At 38.5% G+C, this 23,400-nt stretch overlaps 1 protein-coding gene across 2 annotated transcripts in view; it reads left to right on the top strand.

The window, feature by feature from the left end:
* CELSR1 (cadherin EGF LAG seven-pass G-type receptor 1) overlaps positions 1-23,400 on the top strand; it is a 167,798-nt gene that overhangs the window by 104,581 nt on the left and 39,817 nt on the right. For both annotated transcript variants that reach the window (XM_081330722.1, XM_081330723.1), the window contains exons 6-17: positions 3,420-3,577; positions 5,751-5,914; positions 6,668-6,793; positions 10,502-10,668; positions 11,927-12,112; positions 14,063-14,176; positions 16,539-16,713; positions 17,672-17,813; positions 19,088-19,208; positions 20,073-20,256; positions 21,663-21,764; positions 22,860-22,954. In XM_081330722.1, the coding sequence (XP_081186848.1) occupies positions 3,420-3,577; positions 5,751-5,914; positions 6,668-6,793; positions 10,502-10,668; positions 11,927-12,112; positions 14,063-14,176; positions 16,539-16,713; positions 17,672-17,813; positions 19,088-19,208; positions 20,073-20,256; positions 21,663-21,764; positions 22,860-22,954 (1,734 nt within the window). The remainder of the gene's footprint in view (positions 1-3,419; positions 3,578-5,750; positions 5,915-6,667; positions 6,794-10,501; positions 10,669-11,926; positions 12,113-14,062; positions 14,177-16,538; positions 16,714-17,671; positions 17,814-19,087; positions 19,209-20,072; positions 20,257-21,662; positions 21,765-22,859; positions 22,955-23,400) is intronic.

Here is a 23,400-nt window from a genome sequence, read left to right as displayed (position 1 = left end):
CACATGCTTAGGACGCTGGGTTGGAGGTTAGCAAGCCCATGTTTGAGATTGGAGTGCTGCCGTGGGGTGGGTGAGCTTCCGTCCTTCACTCCAGCTCCTGCTGGGTACATGAAAGAAACCCCCAACTGGATGTCCCCCGGGCAACATTGTTGTCAATGACTAATGCTTTCAACCTGGAATGCAACATAGTTGAGTTGACTCAGTTTGAATTCTTGATTGAATAAGTTGAGTTATCATATCTGTTCACTAAAAGGTTTGTGCAGTCATACAGTATAGACAAGTCTATTGGATTCTAAAATTCATATTAATACAGTGGGTGGTTTAATCAAATCCATGGAATCTTAAAAAATAACTTTTGCGAAGTAAATCTGCAGTTTCTTGACTCAGATTACATACAGATTAGAATAATAGAATAGAATAACTTTGTGACTTTGATTGTACACTAATCGGCATACATTAAAATGAAATTTCGTTGCATTCAGCTCTCAAAAGGTCACCATCTCCGATATACACTAAATATGACAAAAATAAATAAATTAATACAGAATTATGCATATACCCACATCTATTATATGATACAGAGAAACAACAGTCTAGTTCAGGTTATGTATACAAGTGCATGGCGAGAAAAACGAATTTTGCCAGTTTACCAGATGGATGGCATAGGGAATAAAGCTATTACAAAATCTGGTAATCCTGCTAGAAATACTTCAAAACCTCCTCCCAGAGGGGAGCAACAGAAACAGACCATAAAGTGGGTGTGTGGGGTCTCTAACAATGCTTTGAGCATTAAGCACATAGCGCTTATAAGCAGCATCCTGAATACCAGGGAGTGAGCTTCCTATGATCTTCTCGGCTGTCCTTACCGCTCTCTGTATGGACTTTTTATCTGAGGCACGGCTGCCACCAAACCAGACAGTGATGCAGTTTATCAAAATGCTTTCAATCGTGTCTCTGTAAAAAGTGGCCAGGACAGAAGGAGAAAGATGTGGTCTCCTCATCCAATGCAAGAAATGCAGACGCTGGTTTGCACGCTTCACTAAGGATGACGTGTGGAGAGACCAATTCAGATTGTTAGTTATCTGCATTGTTAGTTATCTGCACTGTTAGACTGCATATATTTGGAAAACTTGTGTACAGAAAGTAAGTATTTGAGAAAGATTTATAGGAAACCAGAGTATATTTAGAAAAGCTTTGTACGATCAACTGTGCATTAGGACAGTGTTCCTCAACCTGTAGATGTCTCACACTTGAGTATGGGAATTGAAATCTATTGTGTTTGTAGGAATCCAGTCTGAGGAAGGCTGTATTAGGACAAGTTATATCCATACATGTACTCATTAACTCAATACACATACGTGTGCATATATTAATCAAAACTCTGTGCACAAGGGCAGATGTTGAAGATAACTGAAAATGATTATTGCTTTTTAAAATAATGTTTCCCAGAACAATTGATGAAATGCACTAATACTTGAAGCTCTACCATTCTGATATAAATCAGATTTTTCTCCTTATCTGCTGTTTGTGAGTCTAGGCCTTGTATTACCTGGCAAATGTCAAGCACTTTATATGAAGCACTGCCAAGTTATGTGATCATAGTAAATATAGCTGGGAGGAAATGAAAAACACTTTCATTGCCATAGCCTAGTACCAGGAAATAGCCTTTGAAAAACTTTGCGTAAGTTTAATGTCTGTTACGTACAATGGCAATGGCTGTGGAAAGCTTATTTAAATGTAATAGCTTGGTTTAGATTAAACAAGTTAAATAGTAAGAAATTGAGTAGATTTTTTTTTTATCACAGGTAGTCCTTGACTTCATTTAGTGATTATTCAAAGTTATAACAGCACTGAAAAAAGTGATTTATGACCATTTTTCACACTTATAACCACTTCAGCAGCCCCATGGTCACATGATTTACATTCGGATATTTGATAATTGATTCATATTTATGACGGTCGCAGCATCCCGGGGTCATGTGATTGTCTTTTGCAACCTTCTGACAAACAAAGTCAATGGGGAAGCCAAATTCACTTAACAGCTGTGTGACTAATTCAGGGGTCTTCAAACTTGTCCCTTTTATGACTTGTGGACTTCAACTCCCAGAATTCCTCAGCCAGGCACGCTAAAAGAGGACCACTTGTACCCTTTGTTACTAAACAAAGATTATTCCAAAGAATGGCTGCCATTGCAGACAAAACTGTCTCATTGTCATTCGTTTGTTTGGATTACCTTCCCCCAGGACCCTTATTGATCTCAAAAGGATGACACTTTCAGTTTTAGAGCAACCTCAGAAAGTATAAGATTGCTAAAATCACTATAATAAAATTTCTCAGATTTTTACTGCTTAAGATCAATCACTTGCTGGCCAACGATCACACTCCATATTGGATGGGGTGAGGGCCAAAGCGAATGGAAGTCAAACCACATATTTGAGTGGGACTGCAGTACAAGGTTCATTTTTTAAAAAAATAGCATGAAGGTAGAATACAGGTAGTCCTCAAATTATGACAATTGAGCCCAAAATTTATCTTGCTAAGTGAAACATTTGTTAAGTGAATTTGCCCCATTTTATGAGCTTTCTTACCATAGTTGTTAGGTGAATCTCTGCAGTCATTAAAACTAGTAACCCAATTGACTTTGCTTGCCAGAAGGTCACAAAAGGGGATCAACATGACCCCAGGACACTGCCACCGTCATAGATATGAACCAGTTGCGAAGCATCTGAATTTTGATCACGTGATCTTGGGGACACTGCAAAGGTTTCGTAAAAAACGGTCATAAGTCAAATTTTTTCAGTGCCATTGTAACTTTGAATGGTCCCTAGACAAACTGGTGTAAGTCGAGGACTACCTGTACTACAGTCACTTTCTAGCTGTCATGATTATTGTGGCTTCTGAGAGGTTCAAGGTTCAAGGTCAGTAGCCTTGGCTGACAAGCTGTCCATCCCTAGCTTACAGTGAGGCAGAGAGTGTACATTGCTGGTGCTTAAAATATTTATTGAAGTGGCTCACAGACCACTCAGAGACAGCTGGCTTGGTCTAACAGGTTTATTGAGGTACCGGACAAGTAGGTGCTCAGCTTCAGCTCTTTTATAGCCGGCAGCCAATCCGCTGTTGTTCTTCTCCCGCCGGGATTGCTGAGCCAATCAGCGGCGGTGTGTATTTGACAGCTTCGCGTCCTCGTGGCGGTGGCGCATGCGTGGTGGGAAACTTGTTTGACAGCGGAGAGCTGTCAGCTGGCTGCGCATGCGCTTCTGCTGGCGGCAGCTTTTGACAGCTGTCAAAAGCTCCCGCGTGTATTCCTGTCACCGTGTTTACCTCATACAACGTTAACATTCTTTTAACTCTTAACATTAGTTTAACATATAACACATTTATGAGTTCAAGTTTTTACATTTTTCACATTTATTTTGAAGCCCAACATAGGGCAACTTGGCATTCCTCATGGGCCTTCAGGGGAGAAGGTGGCTGTAGTAACTGTGGACGATTGTGATACTGCAGTGGCTGTGCGCTTTGGAAGTCTCATTGGAAACTACTCCTGTGCTGCACAGGGAACACAGTCCGGCTCCAAAAAGTAAGATGTTGATTTTTTTATTATTATTATATGTACATGTTTTAATAGTAGAATTAATCTAGTTAACAGAGACTCCACTACTTTTTTAGGTATGCCTAGAAGCAATTATCGTCAGACGTAAAGTCATTTTCATATCTGTTTGCCTGAAACTTTACATTTGTGCATTAAGGACAAAACTGTTGAGTTCAGAGAATAATCGTGTAGAAATCTTTGCTAAATTGCCCCTCCTTGTGGCAAGTTACCTATTGCTGCAAATGTTTCTATTACTTAACCATCTTTTAATAGGTTTTTATAAGATAGAAAAAGTCAACGTGAAGAAGAAGATGAAAAGTAAGTAAAGTCTAGTGTTCACACTTCACTTCAAAAATGTTCACTCAGGTGAGGAAGGAGAATGTCACAGTGAAGGAAAGACAAATGGAGGAAGAAACACATTGATGAGTTTTCCTCTGGTCTTTAATCACATTGAACTAAAGGGCTAAAATCTCAAATCCTGTGGTTTGCATTAGAATAAATTGATATATTTCAGTAAATTGCAAAAGTTACTTGAAAATATTTGTGTTGCTGAACGCTTTTAATGAATTAATCCTGTATGGAATATTTTCATGTATTAGGTTTTGAATAGCTTTCTCAGGTTAAATCTACATTTACAAGTCAATGTAAGTTTAAATAAATGCAGCATCTAGATTATGTAAATCTTGTTGGTTTTGCTATGTCTGTTGATTTGAAAAAGCAAAAGAGTGCATGATGAAACTACTAGGATGAAATTTAGGTGTTGGATTTACATATTCCTTTGCAGTCATAAACTATATTAGGCAACATCATCTAAGTATTTATGTTACAAAGAATTGCTATAAATATTATCTATATATCAATAATAATAATAACAACAACAACTTTATTGTCACTTTGAATGTACACCAATCGGCATACACTCCTTGTTCATGGCCAGCTCAAGTTACAGATCTTCCATTTTAGTCTCTAGGGAGTGAACATGGCAAAAAGGACAGATGGAAACGGAGCTCCAGGTGGATTAGCCCTCAAATTAGCTTGTACTCCTGCATGACAACCACCTGTCCTTTTCTTTTTCTGATCCTGTCACTTCCACCTTTTCCTTAAAGGGGCCTCGCTCCTTTTTGCCCCTGGAGCATGCTGCTGCCGCCTCCACTCCTTCAAAAGCCTCTCTCCCTTCCTCTGGGCCTGCCGACAGCCTCATCCAGTTCCTTCGCTCCACAAGCCCCGGATCCTCTCCTCCTCTGCCTCCTTCGCAAACAGCCCTGATTTGCAATAGACTCTGTTGCTGTGCCAGCAGTCAGATCTTGCTGCTGGCAGAACAATTTCAAACAGCACAAATGTCTTTTAACGGACACACCAACAGTTCCAAAACAGCTAAAAACTCATCATACCAGCAAAGATTGTCGGTCGTATGTTAGCTTAGTCCCACTACGTTGCTCAAACACATTAAAACCTTCCCGATCATGTGGCCTATATCCCTTATATCCCTCCAAAAAATTTTCACCTTCGAGAGCCAATGCAGCTGCAGCTGATCCAGGCACCGCCATCTTGGTACCTATATCAACTTTCTTCTTCAGTAACAACCTGATATATAAGAATTACAATGCTTTGTAACTGTAATACTAAAAGGATAAAAAAAATTCCTTAAAATAGTTGACTATCGACTGTAATGATTTATATCATTTTAGTATGATCCATTAGAAATAGTCTTCATTTACCAACCACAATTGGGACTGGCACCTCTGTCACTAAGTGAAAAATCATGTGACTGCCGGATTTACAGTGTCACTTCTATTTCTGTTGTTAAATAAATCACCCATAGTCATTAAATATCGTATGACTGCAACTTACAATTTTATTGCTGGCATCTCCATTGATTGTCAGAAACCATTAGTGAAGCATGCAAAATGGTGATTACGTGATAGTGAGGATTCATCACAAAGCTGGTTTTTTCCCCAAATGGCATAACTTTAAACAGTTATTAAACAAAGCTTTTGGTAAGCAAGGATTACTAGTACTATTTTGTTTCAGTGTCATGACAGAATCTGTAATAATAGTAAGGAATTATCTCTAATATCTAATTCTAATAATATGGTTATTGTGCAAGAGATAATATATTATATATCTGAGTCAAAAACCTCTTTATTTCTGATTTCTTTAGGTCATTAGATTTAACTGGCCCTCTGTTGCTTGGAGGTGTTCCCAATTTACCTGAAGATTTTCCTGTACATAACAGGCAGTTCATTGGTTGTATGAGGAATCTCTCCATAGACAGCAAGCCTGTCGATATGGCCAGCTACATAGCCAATAATGGCACACTTGCAGGTATAACCTCCACAAAAATAAAAGCGGAATATAATATTTTAGGTTCTCTGAAAATTATACACCTAAAGAACTGTGTTTTCATGGGAAAAAGAAGGAAATAGAGATGTATTCATGGACTAATTTCTCAAGTTCATTAATTACATTATGCATACAGGTAGTCCTCATTTAGCAGCCACAACGGAGACATTGTCATTAAGCAAAGTGATGGCTGAGTAAAAATTTGACTGTGTTATGATCTTACTTCAGCTTTCCTTTGCTTTACAGACCTGATAGATTGTAAAGGCAAGGATTGATCTTTTTATTACCAGTGTAACAGTGAAGAATGTTTGGCAAATGATCAATTGGTAAACAAACTTTACCTATATAAGGAAATATATTTCTCCAGATGTATTTAAGATAACATCCTGTGAAAACTGTTTTTGCACAGATGTTATTCTGAAACATTACTTGGTAGCCTAGGTCCCTGATATATGTACTAACCACATAATGAAAATAAAAACAGTTGAGTATCAAACACCTTAGCATTTGTTTTACTATAACATTAGTCCATTTTTCAGTGCCTCCCCTTCACAAAAGAGAACTGCTGAGTGTTGGATATCACAGTATAAAGTATGATAAGCATTGTGAATTGCTTTCTAGAAAATGCAGTTGCATCTATTCAGAAGCATAACAGTGACCCAGAGCACAGCTTGTTGCAACTTGAATGCATGATTACGGAATGACTTGAGGACAAAACCTTTTTTTGAATTGCAGGTTGCTTAGCTCAAAAGAATTATTGCACCACAAACTGGTGTCAGAATGGTGGTACCTGTGTGAGCAAATGGAATACTTACAGCTGTGATTGCCCCCTGCGATATGGGGGCAAAAACTGTGAGCAAGGTAAACAATGGATCCTGCTTTTGATAGAGTATGTGAAATATTCCACCGTGTGTGAGCAAATTTTAATTATTATACAGCAGCTTTATTTATTAAATGTATTATAAATCCTGTCTCCACCCTCCTAAAGCAGGCATTAGCAGGAATCTTATAATCTACTTGCACGTTCATTAGCTTGGTACCTTTCAAATATTTTGGAACTATAATTCCCAGTATATACACACACCAATTATTTCCATGTTAGTTGAGAATTCTAGGAATCACATATCTGGAGGTTGGGGAAGTTTGGATCATAGAATCCCTGGATGAGAAGCCATGCCCATTAGCTAGCATATTCTTTATCTCCATTGTATGGCAACTCATTCCCAACACAGAAAATCAATCTTCAATCTTCCTTTAAGCAAATATTCTTCAGTTTAAAATGACCTGGTCCCATTTAGTTCAATCAAACAATACAGTACCATTAGTTAATAATACTGGCTTAATTGAGTTTAACCTTTTTTCTTAGTAATCACTGGGGCAGGAAATCACCCAGACATATAAGAATTCATTTAAATAATGACTTTCTTTAGTCACTTGTAAAGAGCCTAATGCTGGGAAAGATTGAGGGCAAGAGAAGAAGGGGACGACAGAATGAGGTGGCTGGATGGAGTCACTGAAGCAGTAGGCGTGAGCTTAAATGGACTCCAGAAGATGGTAGAGGACAGGAAGGCCTGGAGGAACATTGTCCATAGGGTCGCGATGGGTTGGACACGACTTCGCAGCTAACAATAACAACAACATGTCCTAACAGAGAACATCCTTATTCATACTCTTCATTGCAATTCTTTGGTTCCCATTTGGCAGCCTCAGTCTTCATGGAATTCTTTTTTCATTTGTTCCCAGATGAGGAATTTGTACTCTGTACCACATCTATGAAACTTTAGCAGATGGCAATGAATATGAGAGTGAATTTTAAAGTCGATACTCATGGAAGATAGTGGCTAAGTTCCTTGAATTTCACTGTCTTCCTCTCTCCCCTCCCCTCCCCCCCCCCCGAGAATACTGTATGGCCAACCCTCTTGTGCTGCAGGAGAAAATCAGCAATAAGTACAACCCGTAAATATATATTTTTACAGTGAGAATATCAGCTTTCCATCAATCTTTCCGAGTTGTCTTTGCCTCCATATTGGCTTTAAAAGCAGTAGTTTCTAAATATTACACCGTACTTCTGAAAACTGTATCTACTTGGTGACCTTTGGGTACTATAAGGAATGGTGCTCTGAGAATTTGAGCTTTGTTGTTGTTAGTTGCAAAGTTGTGTCCAACCGATTGCGACCCCATGGACAATCTTCCTCCAGGCCTCCCTGTCCTCTACCATCTTCTGGAGTCCATTTAAGCTCAAGCCTGTTGTTTCAGTGACTCCATCCAGCCACCTCATTCTCTGTTGTCCCCTTCTTCTCTTGCCCTCAACCTTTCCCAGCATTAGGCTCTTCTCCAGTGACTCCTTCCTTCTCATTAGGTGGCCAAAGTATTTGAGTTTCAACTTCAGGATCTGACCTTCTAAAGAGCAGTCAGGGTTGATCTCCTCTAGGACTGACCGGTTTGATCGCCTTGCAGTCCAAGGGACTCGCAGGTGTCTTCTCCAGCACCATAGTTCAAAGGCTTCAATTCTTTGGCGCTCAGCCTTTCTTATGGTCCAACTTTCACAGCCATACATTGCAAGTGGGAATACCATAGCCTTGACTATATGGAACTTGAACTACCTATTCATAATTTACTAAGTGCATATAAGAATATAAGTGTGAATGCTTTATATTTCCAGGAAAATGTGAAAATCAGATTGATGAACTGTCTTCAGAAAACAATTAAAGAATGATTCTCCCAATATTGCTGATTTGCTTTAATAACTTTCCAAATAATTATTGTGAACAGTACCTACGTCCTGCCATCATTTATGTTACAGCAATCAAAATAGTGTACTATGTTTAGAGGATTGGGCCTTTTTTGTGCTTTCAGCTGATGCAAACTCATTTTGAATCATTAAGCCATTGTTACTTCTTATTAAAGCTTCTGGTAATAAACTTTGACAGCATGTTAATCGCTAATCATGATTCAAGTCAGAACCTATGTGATGCGTATTGCAAGCTCTTGTTCCCATTTTGTGATAGAAATTCAGCTAAAGCAAATACTTAGTGCAGTCCTTCTGTATAGCATAATTGGTTTTCTGCAGAAATCTACTTTCAAAAACCATTTGATTCATGCTGTTGTCAAGTGTAGGGATGTAAATAGGTAAGATCAATTACTTGTTACTTGTAAGATAGATATGTGGAACAGAATGTGCACAAAGGGAAATAAATAATGTCAATAAAGGAGAATTTTTAGCAAATGACCAAATTAAACCAGAAGTAAAAACACTGATGACAATTGCACATTAGGGAGCAAAATATATTAATAGGATCAAAGTGCTTTCTGCCTGGGGCGTAGGTGACACAGCAACCACAAATTTGGGCTTGTCAAATCCTTTATAAATGTGTTATTTTGCTGCCCCTTGGGGCCATAAAAATAACACTGTCAGATTCTTAATAGAAGTAATAAATAGCATGCACCCTTGCTATTACCAGAGCCCAGAAATTGTCAGAACCACATTCCTACACACATTTTTAAACATTTTACTGGATTTTGTTACCATTTATAAATTCATAATTAAGCTCAACACCTTTTTATAACTACAGCTAGGAAGAACATGCTTGTTATTCAATGGGCAGAAACTTTACAGATGAGCTGTACACAGTAAATATTACCTTCTGTTTAGTGAAATATATAAATTTGCATACTTATTAATATTTGTGCAGCAAAACTAGCAGTCTCAGTGTTGCCACACAGAGAAGTACAGCCTTCATCGGAATGTGGCATTTGGACGTTCCTAGATATTTTGGTCTACAGAGCCTATTGTCCTTTGCTATATTCCTGATTTTTCAGTATTTAGAGAACATCTTTTAATTTTGCTGCTTCTTAATTAAATTGTGTAGCTTTTTCACTTGGGGTTTTGTTTTGTTATTATTGTCTACAAAATCAATAGACCACAGATTTTTCTGAAGAAACATATTTCTACATCTAAAGAAACATATTTCTACATACAGTATAACACCTTAAGATACAGCCACCGCTTATCTGTCCTTCTTGGTTATGTGGAGATTCAAAAATGTTATTATTAAAGCACAACTGTGGGAACATTGGAATCTATCCAGTTTTAAGCCCATTTTCATCTCCTGTTGCATAGGAGATGTTTCCTGTGCCAGCAGCGGGCACAAAATGTGATTGGGATCCACAGCAAATTTTTGATGAATTTGGAGATTTCAGGTTCTCGGTTGTTTGAATATAGCAGTTAGAAAAAAATAAACCCAACCTAAAATTACATAGAAGAAATAAAGAAAGTTTGAGATAAACAGAAGTGGGTATTTCTCTGAAAAGGCTATGTTCTGGATAGAGAATTCTTTTTTTTTCTTAGCTATTTATTTTTTTGCATTAGACTTCAGCTAATAATATTTGGATTTTTTTATGAAAAAGAAGGGAGATTCCAGAAGCTGAAAGTCTGCCTGACATTATGCTTACTGGTACCATGCAGTATTTATTTTTGGTGTAGTTAAGAATGTTCTGAAAATTTCCCCCTCATTCTAAAAAGTTTGATTAAGTAATCCTGCTTTGTTTCCTCTTTGCCTTGTGTTATAGCAATGCCTTTTCCTCAGCGGTTCAGTGGGGAAAGCATCATTACCTGGAATAACCTTGATATCACTATTTCTATACCATGGTACATTGGCCTCATGTTTAGAACTCGCAAGGTTAATGGTGTGTTAATGCAAGCCAATGCGGGAGTATCATCTAAGATTAATATACAGGTATGTGAGCTTATCAACTCAATCACAACAAGAGAATGCCATTAGATAACAAATGGCCAACAGTACATTAGGTCCTTGACTTAAGACACAATGGAGCCCCAAATTTCTGTTGTTAAGTGAGACATTTTGTTACGTGGGTTTTGCCCCGTTTTACAACCTTTCTTGCCTCAGTTGTTAAGTGAATCACTGCAGTTGGTAAGTTAGGTTGTGAATCTGGCTTCCCAATGGACTTTGCTAGTCAGAAGGTTGCAAAAGGGGTTCATATGATCTTGGGACACAGCAACCGTCATAAATACGAACCAGTTGCCAATTTTGATCATGTGACCATGGGGGATGCTGCAAAGGTTGTAACTCTGAAAAACGGTCATAAGTCATATTTTTCAGTGCCGTTGTAACTTTGAATGGCCACTAAACAAACTGTTGTACATTGAGGACTACCTGTAAAATTAAATGTCCTTGCTTAGCTATGAAGACAATTCAACAGTACAGTCTTACACATATTTCATTTACCATTGGCTAACAAACAAACCTGAAGTTGGCTATCCTGAAGTTTCAGAATATCACAAAACTGTAGAGTTCACTCAGCCTATAATCAGAGCAGTCTTAAGTAGGGACTGAGAAGAGCAAACTACTAGCTGTTGGTTTTAGCACAAGGAAAAATACCTTTGCTAAATCAAGACTATTTTAAATATTAATCAATGCATATAGATCTATAGGTCAGCAGTTTGGCGGGTCAAATCCCGAGTGCCGCGTAACAGAGTGAGCGCCTGTTACTCGTCCCAGCTTCTGCCAACCTAGCAGTTCGAAAGCACGTAAAAATGCAAGTAGAAAAATAGGGACCACTACGGTGGGAAGGTAACAGCGTTCCGTGCACCTTTGGCTTCTAGTCATGCTGGCCACATGACCACGGAGACGTCCTCGGACAAGCGCTGGCTCTTCGGCTTTGAAACGGAGATGAGCACCGGCCCCTAGAGTCGGAAACGACTAGCACGCTTGTGTGGGGGAACCTTTACCTTTATAGATCTAGAAGAGTGGACAATCTTTAATTGAGATTTGCCACTCATAGTGGACCTAATAACTGAATATAGATAGAATATTGGTCTAAATATTAATTAGACCAATTAATTGGATCAATAAATATGAATAATAATAATGTTTCTTTAAATATAACCTGTATTTTATAACCATTTTTATGTATATACAGCATTTTCCCAGCAATTCAAGGGTTTTTTCATCAACTAAAGTTATGTTTCAACAGATACTGAATAAATATGTGGTATTTGAGGTCTATGATGGACCGAATCAGGTGGCCAGTTTGAGGATGACCCAGGTGCGGATCAATGATGGTGAATGGCATCATTTGTTAATAGAGTTGAAGAGTGCAAAAGATGGCAAAGACATCAAGTATCTTGCAGTTGTGTCCTTGGATTATGGCATGTATCAGGTAAGATAACATCCATATTCTTTCATTATGAAAATGAGACAGGAATGGCCAGAATAGGTGGCACCATGAACTATGCCAGAATAAAGTCATTTCTCATTGTTTCTATCATAGATTCAGAAATATATTTTTCTTTAACAGTTGTGTTATAATCTGCCAGGTATTCTTAACCCAGTGTCATCCAGTTCTGTATATTGAACATCTGCGGCTGATGAAAATCCTGGAGGAAACAGATTAGTTAGACCTGTTTCAGTCAGATTTCAGACCAGGATTTAATACTAAGAAAGTTTTGGTTGAACTTGTACATGATTTGTGGTAGAACCAGGATCCTTGTGATCCTCAATAGCAGTTTTAATATCAACAACCACAATATCTTTCTGACCTGGCCTGTAGATATAAGCCACCATTTTTAATGGTTCTCTTCCTTTCTCTGGAGCAATTTCTGCTTGGTTGGTGGACAGAGGGAGCTTCATTCCTTGTGGAGTGTTTCAAGGTTCTACTTCCTCTTTCTTTCTTTTCAGCATCTATATATAATCACATCCTCCAAGTCTGCCAGTTTGAGGTTCAGTGTCATCAATATGCCGATGATACCAAATTATAGTCAAATGAAGCTGTGAAGATTCTATCCTAGTGCTAGAGGATGGGACGGTTTGGATAGGAAAGAACTGTCTCTTGACTCAATCCTGCCAAGATTGAGTAGCTCTGGGTATTCAGGCCACTGAGATCCATCATTAACATTGAATGAGATTGCACTTAACCCACTTAAGAGTGGTGTGCAGTCTGTATGTCTTCCTGGAAAAAACAGGATATAGTGCCATGAGCAGTGATGGGAATGCCTCAGTATGCCTATTTAACACCTCAGCTTTGCAAGCTGCACAGTTTGCTTCTGAATATGATTCAAGGGGCTGGTTGCTACCCATAACACTGTACATGGTATAGGATCTGGTCAGTGGTGGGATTCAGCCAGTTCGGCAGAACCGGTAGCTAATTTTTTGTTGCCCAGGCCCAGAATGGACTTCCCGAAGCAGCATCCACACAGAGAACCCGTTGTTCACATAGCTGAATCCCACCACTGGATCTGGTTATATGAAAGACTACTTGTCTTCCACAATATCTGTCCAGCCAATTTCATCTGTAAGGTTCAGGTGCTCTGGAGTCCTTCAATTAATGCCATCTGTTGGGCAGCATGCCTTCTCTGTTGCGGTGCCTCCTTTGTGCAATGAGGTTCTCCCCAAGAATTTGACACCCTTCCGTTTGAGGAAGTTTAGTGAAGTCCCCTTTGGATTGTGTGGGCTCATGCCTTTTTTTTGTAACTCCCCTTTTTTGTCATCTTTACCATTTTTAAAAAATATTCTGTACTTGTTATTGTTTTTTATTTGTGAACTCTTGTTGGGAGATGGGTGGCAAACATTTAATTAATTTTCAAGTCCTTCAAACCTTCAATAGCAGAACAGGGAAAACTGAACTACGTGGGCATCATAATTCTATCAAGATGGATTTCATGATATCCAAAGCCTACATAGATACACTGGATCCTACTGTTTGACTTCTGCCTCATAGTCAGTGGTGGGATTCAAATATGTGAACAACCAGTTCTCTGCATGGATGCCGTTTCTGGAAGTCCATTCTGAGCCTGGGCAACAAAAAATTAGCTACCGGTTCTGCTGAAGTGGTGCGAACTGCCTGAATCCCACCACAGCTCATAGTGACAAGATTTATTCACTCATGGAGAATTAATTACCATTTTCACTTATTTCTTGAAACTGTGTTGAACAGGGGAAAGCATTATACCTTTTGGAGTGGCTTCCTTATTGGAAGCACAACATGAATAGCTTCTATTACCACTTTTAGACTTATTCTTGCTTATTTTTTTAAAAAAAAATATCAGTGAAATACTGTAACTAAGAATTTACAGAAAAGCTTTAATCATCTTTCCTATTTTCCTCTTTTTAGAGCACTGTACAGATTGGAAATCAGTTACCTGGACTGAAAATGAAAAGCATTATTGTAGGAGGTGTCTCTGGAGATCTAGTCTCTGTGCAGCAGGGCTTCTATGGCTGTCTACAGGTGACAATTGAAAATAAATAACTTTACATTAACTGTGAGAACAATTCTAGTTTCATCAAAGATAAGAGAAGGGAAAGAGCAGAAAGAAAATGAGCATTGTTCTGTTTAAAAATGCCTAATTATGAGATTAAGTGCCTAATTATGAGCTTAAATTTCTTTGTTTTAATTGAATTTATTCCGTTGGAATTTCATTCAGATGTTTAATTACTTGGGAATGTTATTCTGTAAAATATTCAGAAGAGGCTTAAATCCAAAACACATTGGTGGAAACTCAGCACTATTTTTGACATATTAAAGCAGCTTTGTCCTTTGGAAGACTCACACAGCCGCTTCAAAAAGTGATTCCAGTTGTCTGCACATGCTTGTGTAATGACAGGCAACACGTTCTGAGGCTGCCAGCAGAGTCATTATGCATAGAGACAGACATGCAGAGTGATTGGGAAAGCCTTCAAATCAACTTTGTGAACTTTTCAAAAGATGCAGCTTTAGCACTTTGAGGAGGGATGCTCTGTTCATGGTTTATGAAACATCTTTTTTCAAACCTAAAGGTAAAGGTAAAGGTTCCCCCGCACATGCGTGCTAGTCGTTTCCAACTCTAGGGGCCGGTGCTCATCTCCGTTTCAAAGCCGAAGAGCCAGCGCTTGTCCGAGGACATCTCCATGGTCATGTGGCCGGCATGACTAGACGCCAAAGGCGCATGGAACGCTGTTACCTTCCCACTGTAGTGGTCCCTATTTTTCTACTTGCATTTTTACGTGCTTTCGAACTGCTAGGTTGGCAGAAGCTGGGATGAGTAACAGGCGCTCACTCTGATATGCGGCACTCGGGATTCGACCCGCCAAACTGCCAACCATCTGATCGACAAGCTCAGCTTCCTAACCCACTGAGCCACCGTGTCCCTACAGACCTACAATTAATAACGTAGTTTTAAGAAAACTGGTTTTTGATCTAATACTTCCCATTGACTGATTTGATTTTTGGAAAGTCCAGAGATTGCATTGCATTAATTATACTTCAGCATGAGGTCAGCCATGAATAAGCCACAGTAGAGAGTGGGTGTGGGGTCTTAATACTTCCAGCATGGAAAGAGCAAGGGACAAACATTAATCTCAACGTATGTTTTTGTTCAAATCCCAAACTGTAATGTAGTGGAGTTCATAAACTAGTGTTTGAAATAGGCTCATTTCTTTAAAACATCCACCAAAGTCTTTAAATATATATACCTGGGAATTAGAGTGTTTGTATGTTTGGTTCTGGTTGGGGTGGCTACACATAGGGCAGCCCTTGAAGACCAGCTGGAAGCTTATGGTGCAGAATGCAGTGGTGCAGGTAGTTCTAGGTACATCTCTTTATGCCCACAAAACACCACTAGCCTCTGCGCTGACTGACTCTTGGTAGACATCTGGATGTGATTCAAGGTGCTGGTGGTTTTCTTTACAGATTTACATGGCATAAGAACATGTTTCTTGAGGGATTACCTAATCCCAAAAATATCTGCCTGCCCCACACAGTTGTACATGGAGTGCATGCTCTGGTTCCCACTTTTAAATCTTTTCACTTTGTGGCACAGTTCCCTAACCTTCCTGGCTTTGCATATCAGCAGGGGGGAGAAGGGATGGTTCCAACCAGTGGTGGACAGTTCCATTTGTCCGAGTGGTGGGTACGCTCACCCACCGCTTGCGCGAATGGAGCACATGCTCCCCTGTTGCTCGCGCCAGTGGGGATGCATGCACGCGTGCATGCATTCCCCCCCCACTTCCACGGCCTGGTTCTGAACGGCTCATGGACTGGTAGTGGGCTGCCTCCCGGGGGTTGGGGACCCCTGCTTTAGGGGACTTAGAATGTTTGCCTTTTCAGTGGCTGTCCCAGTGTTCTGGGACAATTTCCCTCCTTACCCCAAATGCTACAAGCCCCAACTTTGTTTGAGGGAAAGCCCTGAAGACCTAGCTTTGCTCACAGACATTGGATACTAGTTGAATGGGAGTCCCCTATTGGTTGTTTTAATTATGGTTCCTGTTTTCTATTTTAAAGCCTTTACTTCATATTTTTATGCTGTGTATGTTTTAATGTTAGGGGAGTTGGTTTATTGTTTGTTTTTAGCGGTGATACACCACCTAGAGTTACCTTTTTTGAGTTGGGCAGCCTTATAAATCTAGTAAATAAATAGAAAAATAAATGCGTTGAGCTTAATCAAAATGCCCTTAAGCAAAAATAGAAGTGAAAGCTTGCAACGTCTTTTTATGATTACATCAAAGGAATGAGTGAAATTGTTTCTCTTTCTCCTATAGCAGCACAACCCTCTGCTTTTTATTGTGATATATATTAGTTGGGTTATTCCTTTGGTCTCTTTTCTTCTTTTCAGGGAGTGAGGATGGGGGAAACATCTACAAATGTTGCTACGTTGAACATGAAACAGGCAGTCAAGATTAACGTCAAGGATGGCTGTGAAATAGACAATCCTTGTGATTCTAACTCTTGTCCCCTTCACAGCTATTGTAGTGATGACTGGGACAGCTATTCATGCATCTGTGACCCAGGTAATTATGACTTGTAGCAAGTTGGTGATAATACTTGGAGTTTTGGACTTTATAGAACTGCATGTTTAAGAATGTTTTTCTATAATTTGGCAGCTGAACAGAATTTCCTGCCTATAATCTCATCCCAGGGATCCTCTTGTTACTTTCTCAAGTATCACCATTTTCACACTTTCATTCTTTTGGGGAAGTGAAGAAAATGCTACAATATCTATCAAAACTGAACAAAAACTCTAGAATCTCTTATTTATATTTGTATTTGTTTTAATCTGAAGGATTTTCAGTGTCCACTTCTTGCCACATAAAAGAGTGTTGGAAAAGAAAATAGATAATTTGTAGGCAGTTGTATATGATCACAAGATTAAACATATGATTGAAATATAAAATGGAATTGTTATTTTCTTAAACTTCAAGAGAAGTTTAATTTAAAAAATATTTTAACCTGTTTTATATAATTCAGTTTTTTCCCCCAGACTGAGTTTTGTTTTGAGCCTTAAACTGCATAACTGACATGTTAAGCCATATTTACTTAAAAAGTAAATCCCAATAATTATGTTTAATGTAAGATTTAATAGGGTTAATACATGCTTACTATTATGCTACTACAGAGCTTATTTCCAAACCCTTTTGTCTGAGATTAAGCTTCTGAACAACTTCTATTTGTGAGATACTTTTTAGGCATATCCTTAAGCCCCTTTTTTGAACGTTCAGAAAATTAAATTAGTTCCTTTAATATCTTAAGCAACATAGTACTTAAGTTGCTTCCATACATGGCTGCACAATATTGGATCATCATGTACTACATTTGATTTCTCAACAGAAATAACTTTCTGATGGCCATACAGAAGTGTCCTGATAATTCAAGAAGTGTTACTAGTGTCCAATTTTGTTTATTTATGAGAATATTAGAACCATTACTGAGTTATCAGTTTTCTCTATGTCTGTGACTTTGTCTTCTCAGGGTACTTTGGGACAAACTGTGTTGATGTTTGTAGTCTGAACCCGTGTGAACATGTCTCTACTTGTATTCATAAACCAAGCTCTTCCCACGGGTATACCTGTGAATGTGGACAAAGCTATTATGGACAGTACTGTGAAAGCAAGTAAGCAAAGGATTTTGGCTAGTTCTTTTCCTTTCTGACTACAGGTAGTCCTCAACGTATGACCACAGTTGAGCCCAAAGTTTATGTTGCTAACTGAGAAATTTTTTAAGTGAGTTTTGTCCCATTTTGTGACCTTTCTTGCCACATTTGTTAAGTGAATTAGTCTAGTTGTTAAATTAGTAACATGGTTGTTAAGTGAACCTGGTTTCCCCATCGAGTTTGCTTGTCACAAGGTCACAAAAGAGGATCACGTGACCCCTGGGACACTGCAACTATCATAAATATGAGTCAGTTGTCAAGTATCCGAATGTAAATCACGTGACCATGGGGATGCTGCAACGGTCCTAAGTGTGAAAAGTGGTCATAAGTCACTAATTTCAGTGCCATTGTTACTTTGAACGGTCACTAATTGAATGGTTATAAGTCGAGGACTACTTGTACTCTCTGCAATCTCTTTCGCACACAAATATACACAAAAGTAAAGCTGTTCCAAACAAAATATGTGAGATAATTTATTTAGTTACTCATATTTAATTTGTACCATTTTGTTGTATTTTTCATTGTGAAATTTCCATGTTGAGTTTAATTCCTAGTGACTTCTTGGCAACCATACAAAAATAGCTTGCTCTTGCCTTCTTCTGGGATGTATGTTTGTCTTCCCAATCTAGCTACAATCCTGGGATTTCCTTGTGTTTTTCCATTCAACTACCAGCCAGGTCTGGCCCTATTTAGCTTGCTGAGATCAGTTGTGGTTGGCTAGGTGCCATCACACAATTGGTGTTGGAGAGCAATTTCCCAGTCAGGGCAGGAGTTAAATGGGGAATTAATCTGAAGTTGTTATATAGGCCTAAAAGGCAAGGTCTGATCCACCCCCTTGAATGCCATTGCCTTTATCTAGTCTTTCCCAGGGGCAACGTGCCAGTTTGGGAGGATTCCTGTGAAATAGGCATTGGACAATAAAGTAGCTAGTTTCAATTCTACAAGTGTGAGTCTGGTTGTTCACACCTGACAACCTCTCTAAGATGTTATCTGTTACAGAGGGCAGAGAACTTAGCCTGAAGTGTGTGTCTATGTGTGTATTCTTTTATTTCATGCATAATATTTTATAAATTCACACACACATACAGTCTATGAATTTATGAAATGTTAGCATAAGAGGGCAAGATGTGCATTGCTATTTTCAGTGAAAGAGAATATCTTTTCCTTTATTATCTTCAAAGAATTTTGAAAGAGTAGTGATTCTTACACCTGTCAACATTCCAATTCCTCTGTAGAATTGATTTACCTTGTCCCAGAGGCTGGTGGGGAAATCCTATTTGTGGGCCCTGTAACTGTGAGATCAGTAAAGGATTTGATCCTGACTGCAATAAGACAAATGGAGCATGTCGATGTAAGGTAAGGAATGTCTCATTCTTTCCATCACACTTCAGGCTATTTAGGTGATTCAGAAATGAATAATATTGATGAGACTTAATTTAAACCTCCATACATCTTGAAGCAGTAGGCGTGAGCTTAAATGGACTCCAGAAGATGGTAGAGGACAGGAAAGCCTGGAGGAACGTTGTCCATAGGGTCGCGATGGGTCGGACACAACTTCGCAACTAACAACAACATCTTGAGAACCTCTAAATTCCTTTTTTTATATATACTTGGTTTTAACAGTTACGTTTTTTAAAAAAAAATAAGGGTAGATTTGGGAGTTGTCTGAATAAGAATTATCAATTTTTATTTCCACGTTACATTTTGAAACTTGAAAAAGTCCATCTGTTGTGTTCAATGTGTCAACGCTGCAAACGTTGGATGTTTTTGCGTTGACTGTTTTTGCTTTTGAATTAAATAAAGCTGGGGGAGGAGAATGCTACCCCAGTTGTTTTTTTAATAAGATAAGGAATGGCCCGCTATAAAGCTTTGCATGTTAAACTAATTGGAGAATGTGATTTATAACGTTTAAATTAAGGGAGGGAAATTGTGTTTGATACTATGTGTTCAGGGGAGGAGAATTCAGATTCTGGCATCTATCCATGCCATGCCGACCTCTTGTTCTTATTATTGACTTTTTAGAATAAACAATGCCTGTAGATCATTTGAACTGTTTCATTAGTTGGAACCATGACACAATGTCTGTACATGAAAAATATATTTTAAGTATCATTTTCCTGAAAAAAAAGTCAGGATCTCTGAGAGTTTTTTTATAATCCTAGGTTCAAAATATTGTATTTCTGGTAGCCTTGACTGACTGATGGGTTTTCATCTTTCCAGAAAAACTACTACCGACCACAGAACAATGACTCCTGTTATCCATGTGACTGTTTTCCTCCTGGTTCCCATACTCGCTCTTGTGACATGGAAACTGGGCAATGTCCCTGCAAATCAGGAGTGATTGGACGACAGTGCAATCGCTGTGATAATCCCTTTGCTGAAGTTACACTTCATGGATGTGAAGGTATTTTCTTGGTTTGCCATATGCCACATTTGAAAATGGGTCCCCCATTTTGAACAGTATTGACTGCCATAGATGTGAGTACAAACTAGATATATCCACCCTTTACTTATACAGGTAATCCTCAACTTACAACCACCAATTGAGCCCCAAATTTCTGTTGTTAAATGAGACATTTGTTAAGTTAATTTTGTCCCAGTTTATGACCTTTCTTGCCTCGGTTGTTAAGTGAATCACTGCAATCAGTGCTTTTTTGTAAAAGAAAAAGGTTCCAGAACTCACATACAGGGTAGCTGCAAGGTTCCATCCAAAAAAGGTGCCGGAACTCCGTTCTGAGCGTTTTATGAGAAAAAAAGCCCTGACTGCAATTAATAAGTTAGTAACCCAGTTGTTAAGTGAAACTGGCTTCCCCCATTGGCTTTGCTCATCAGAAGGTCGCAAAAGGGGATCACATGGCCCACGGGACACAGCAGTGGCCATAAATATGAACTGGTTGCCAAGCATCTGAATTTTGATCACATGATCATGGGGATGCTGGAAAGGTTGTAACTGTGAAAAATGGTCATAAGTCACTTTTTTCAGTGTTGTCGTAACTTTGAACAGTCAGTAAATGAACTCTTGTAAGTCGAGGACTACCTGTATCTATTTTTTATTCCCAATGCCAAAAAGACATCCTTTTATCTAGCCCTGTAGGTTGTTTTACTTGTCTCTTAAAATGTATTGCAGGGTTTTTTTCAGAGTTATATTCTCCTTAGAAAATTTGAGTCAGGAGTTGATTCTGAAGCACATTTTTTCCATTTGAGAAAGCAGCTCAAGATACATAGTTTTGCTAAGCTTTTAATTTTGCATTTTTGTTTTAATGTGAGGTTTAAATTTTTTTGTATTTTAATCATTGTTAGCTATGTTCGGTTCTCAATGAAGCAGCAAGGGAGAAGATAAATCAATTTTATAGAAAGGAATTTAATTTCAGAATAAATATAGGCTGATTGTCCTTGAGAGATTTGCTTTCATTAAATACTATCATGGCAAACTCAGTTTAAGCAGTATATTACAATAAATTATAGATAATGGTAATTTTCTCTTGGAACACTTGCAGAAAAAAGTCCCTTGTAGAAAAAAGTTCCTTGTTTTGTTCTTTATTTCTTTTTCAAATGAATCTTTGAATCAAATGGTGTTATTAATTTAAGATTATACGCATTTTTATTTCTTTGTTTGATTTTCTCAGTTAAAATGGAAAGCTAAGATTAGATCAAATATGAATAACATCCAGCATAAAAACAGCACTCTGTTCTGACATTCTAGTCTAATAGTCTAATGAGTCTTCTCATTTTTCTAAATAAGACAAGAATAGTGATTATATTCTTTATATAATATAATATATATAAAACTTTCCCTTCAATCTCATGTAGTGGTTTACAATGGATGTCCCAAAGCTTTTGAGGCAGGCATTTGGTGGCCACAAACCAAGTTTGGACAACCTGCTGCTGTTCCATGTCCTAAGGGATCAGTGGGTGAGTAATTGTTATTATACAGTATATCTCAAGTGTTATTCTAGGTTAAGTGTTGGGAAAAATAAAGATTCAACAAAGTTGGTTGACATATGGAAGAGAGTTGTCTATGAAATCCTGAAGATGGAAGTCAGTTTCACACAGACAGAACCTGTTAAGAACATATTAAAAAAAAACTCATTTAGACAAAGTAATCAAAATATAAATTAGATAGCTGGAATATAAGACTGAGGAGAAAAACAAAACTTTTAAAAACATAATCTGAATCATCCCTTACTTTTATTCTGCAGCATAATGACATGTTTTATAATGACCTATATAGAAAACCTTTTGATGATTTATTTATTTCTTCATTTATTTATATCCCACCTATATTATTTTCACAAATAGCGCAAAGCGGCAAACATATCCAACACACCTTCCTCCTCCTATTTTCCTCACAACAAAAACCCTGTGAGGTGAGTTGGACTGAGAGAAGGTGACTTGTCCAAAGTCACCCAGCTGGCTTTCAGAGCTAAATGGGACTTGAAGTCATGGCTTCTCACTTTCTAACCTTTTGCCTTAACCCAGGGGTCTTCAGACTTGGCCCTTTTATGACTTGTGGACTTCAACTCCCAGAATTCCTCAGCCAGGCATGCTGGCTGAGGAATTCTGGGAGTTGAACTCCACAAGTCATAAAAGGACCAAGTTCGAAGATCCTGCCTAGACCAGGGGTCTTCAAACTCGGCCCTTTTATGACTTGTGGGCTTCAACTCCCAGAATTCCTCGGCCAGCATGTCTGGCTGAGGAATTCTGGGAGTTGAAGTCCACAAGTCATAAAAGGGCCAAGTTTGAAGACCCCTGCCTTAGGCACTAGACCAAACTGACTCTCATTTAACTAGTTAAACTGTCTCCAGGACCCCTACCACCAAACTCCTTTAACATATGACTCCGCTGTAAAATGCCCTTTTTAAAAATTATAATTAGAAATGTTTCTTACATATAACTGTACACTTGTTAAGGAACTGTGTCAGGTAAAAAGTTATAGAAGGTTAATATTCTAAATTAAGCACAATGATAAAACCTTTGAATTTCTCACTAATTGATTTTCTCTTTAAGGAAACGCTGTTCGGCATTGTAGCAGTGAGAAAGGCTGGCTTTCCCCTGAACTTTTTAACTGTACTACCATTGACTTTGTGACCCTTAAAATCATGGTAAGAGTGGGGTAACCTACTGAGCGTGGTATTAATTGTTTCATAGAAATTTGCAATATTTTTGGAGAGATTGTAATGTGTCATTTACAGGTAGTCCTTGACTTATAGCCATTTGCTTAGTGACCATTCAAAGGTACAATAGCACTGAAAAATGTTACTTATGACCAGTCCTCACATTTATGGCCATTGCAGCATCCCCAGAGTCATGTGATCAAAATCGGGACACTTGGGCAACCTGCATGTATTTATGATGATTACAGAGTTCCAGAGTCAAATTATCTCCATTTCTGACTTTCCCAGCCAGCTTCTGACAATCACAGTCAGTGGGGGAGGCCAGATTCCCTTAATGACCATATGATTCACATAACAAGTGCCGTGATTTTCTTAATAACCATGGCAAAAAAGATCAGGTGTGACTCATTTAATAACTGCCTTGCTTGGTCATG

This window comes from Vipera berus (genome assembly GCF_964194415.1).
Source record: "Vipera berus genome assembly, chromosome: 6".
In the NCBI taxonomy this organism is placed as follows: Eukaryota; Metazoa; Chordata; class Lepidosauria; order Squamata; family Viperidae; genus Vipera; species Vipera berus.
The sequence above is the reverse complement of the archived record's forward strand: the minus strand, read 5'-3'. Positions and strand labels throughout refer to the sequence as shown.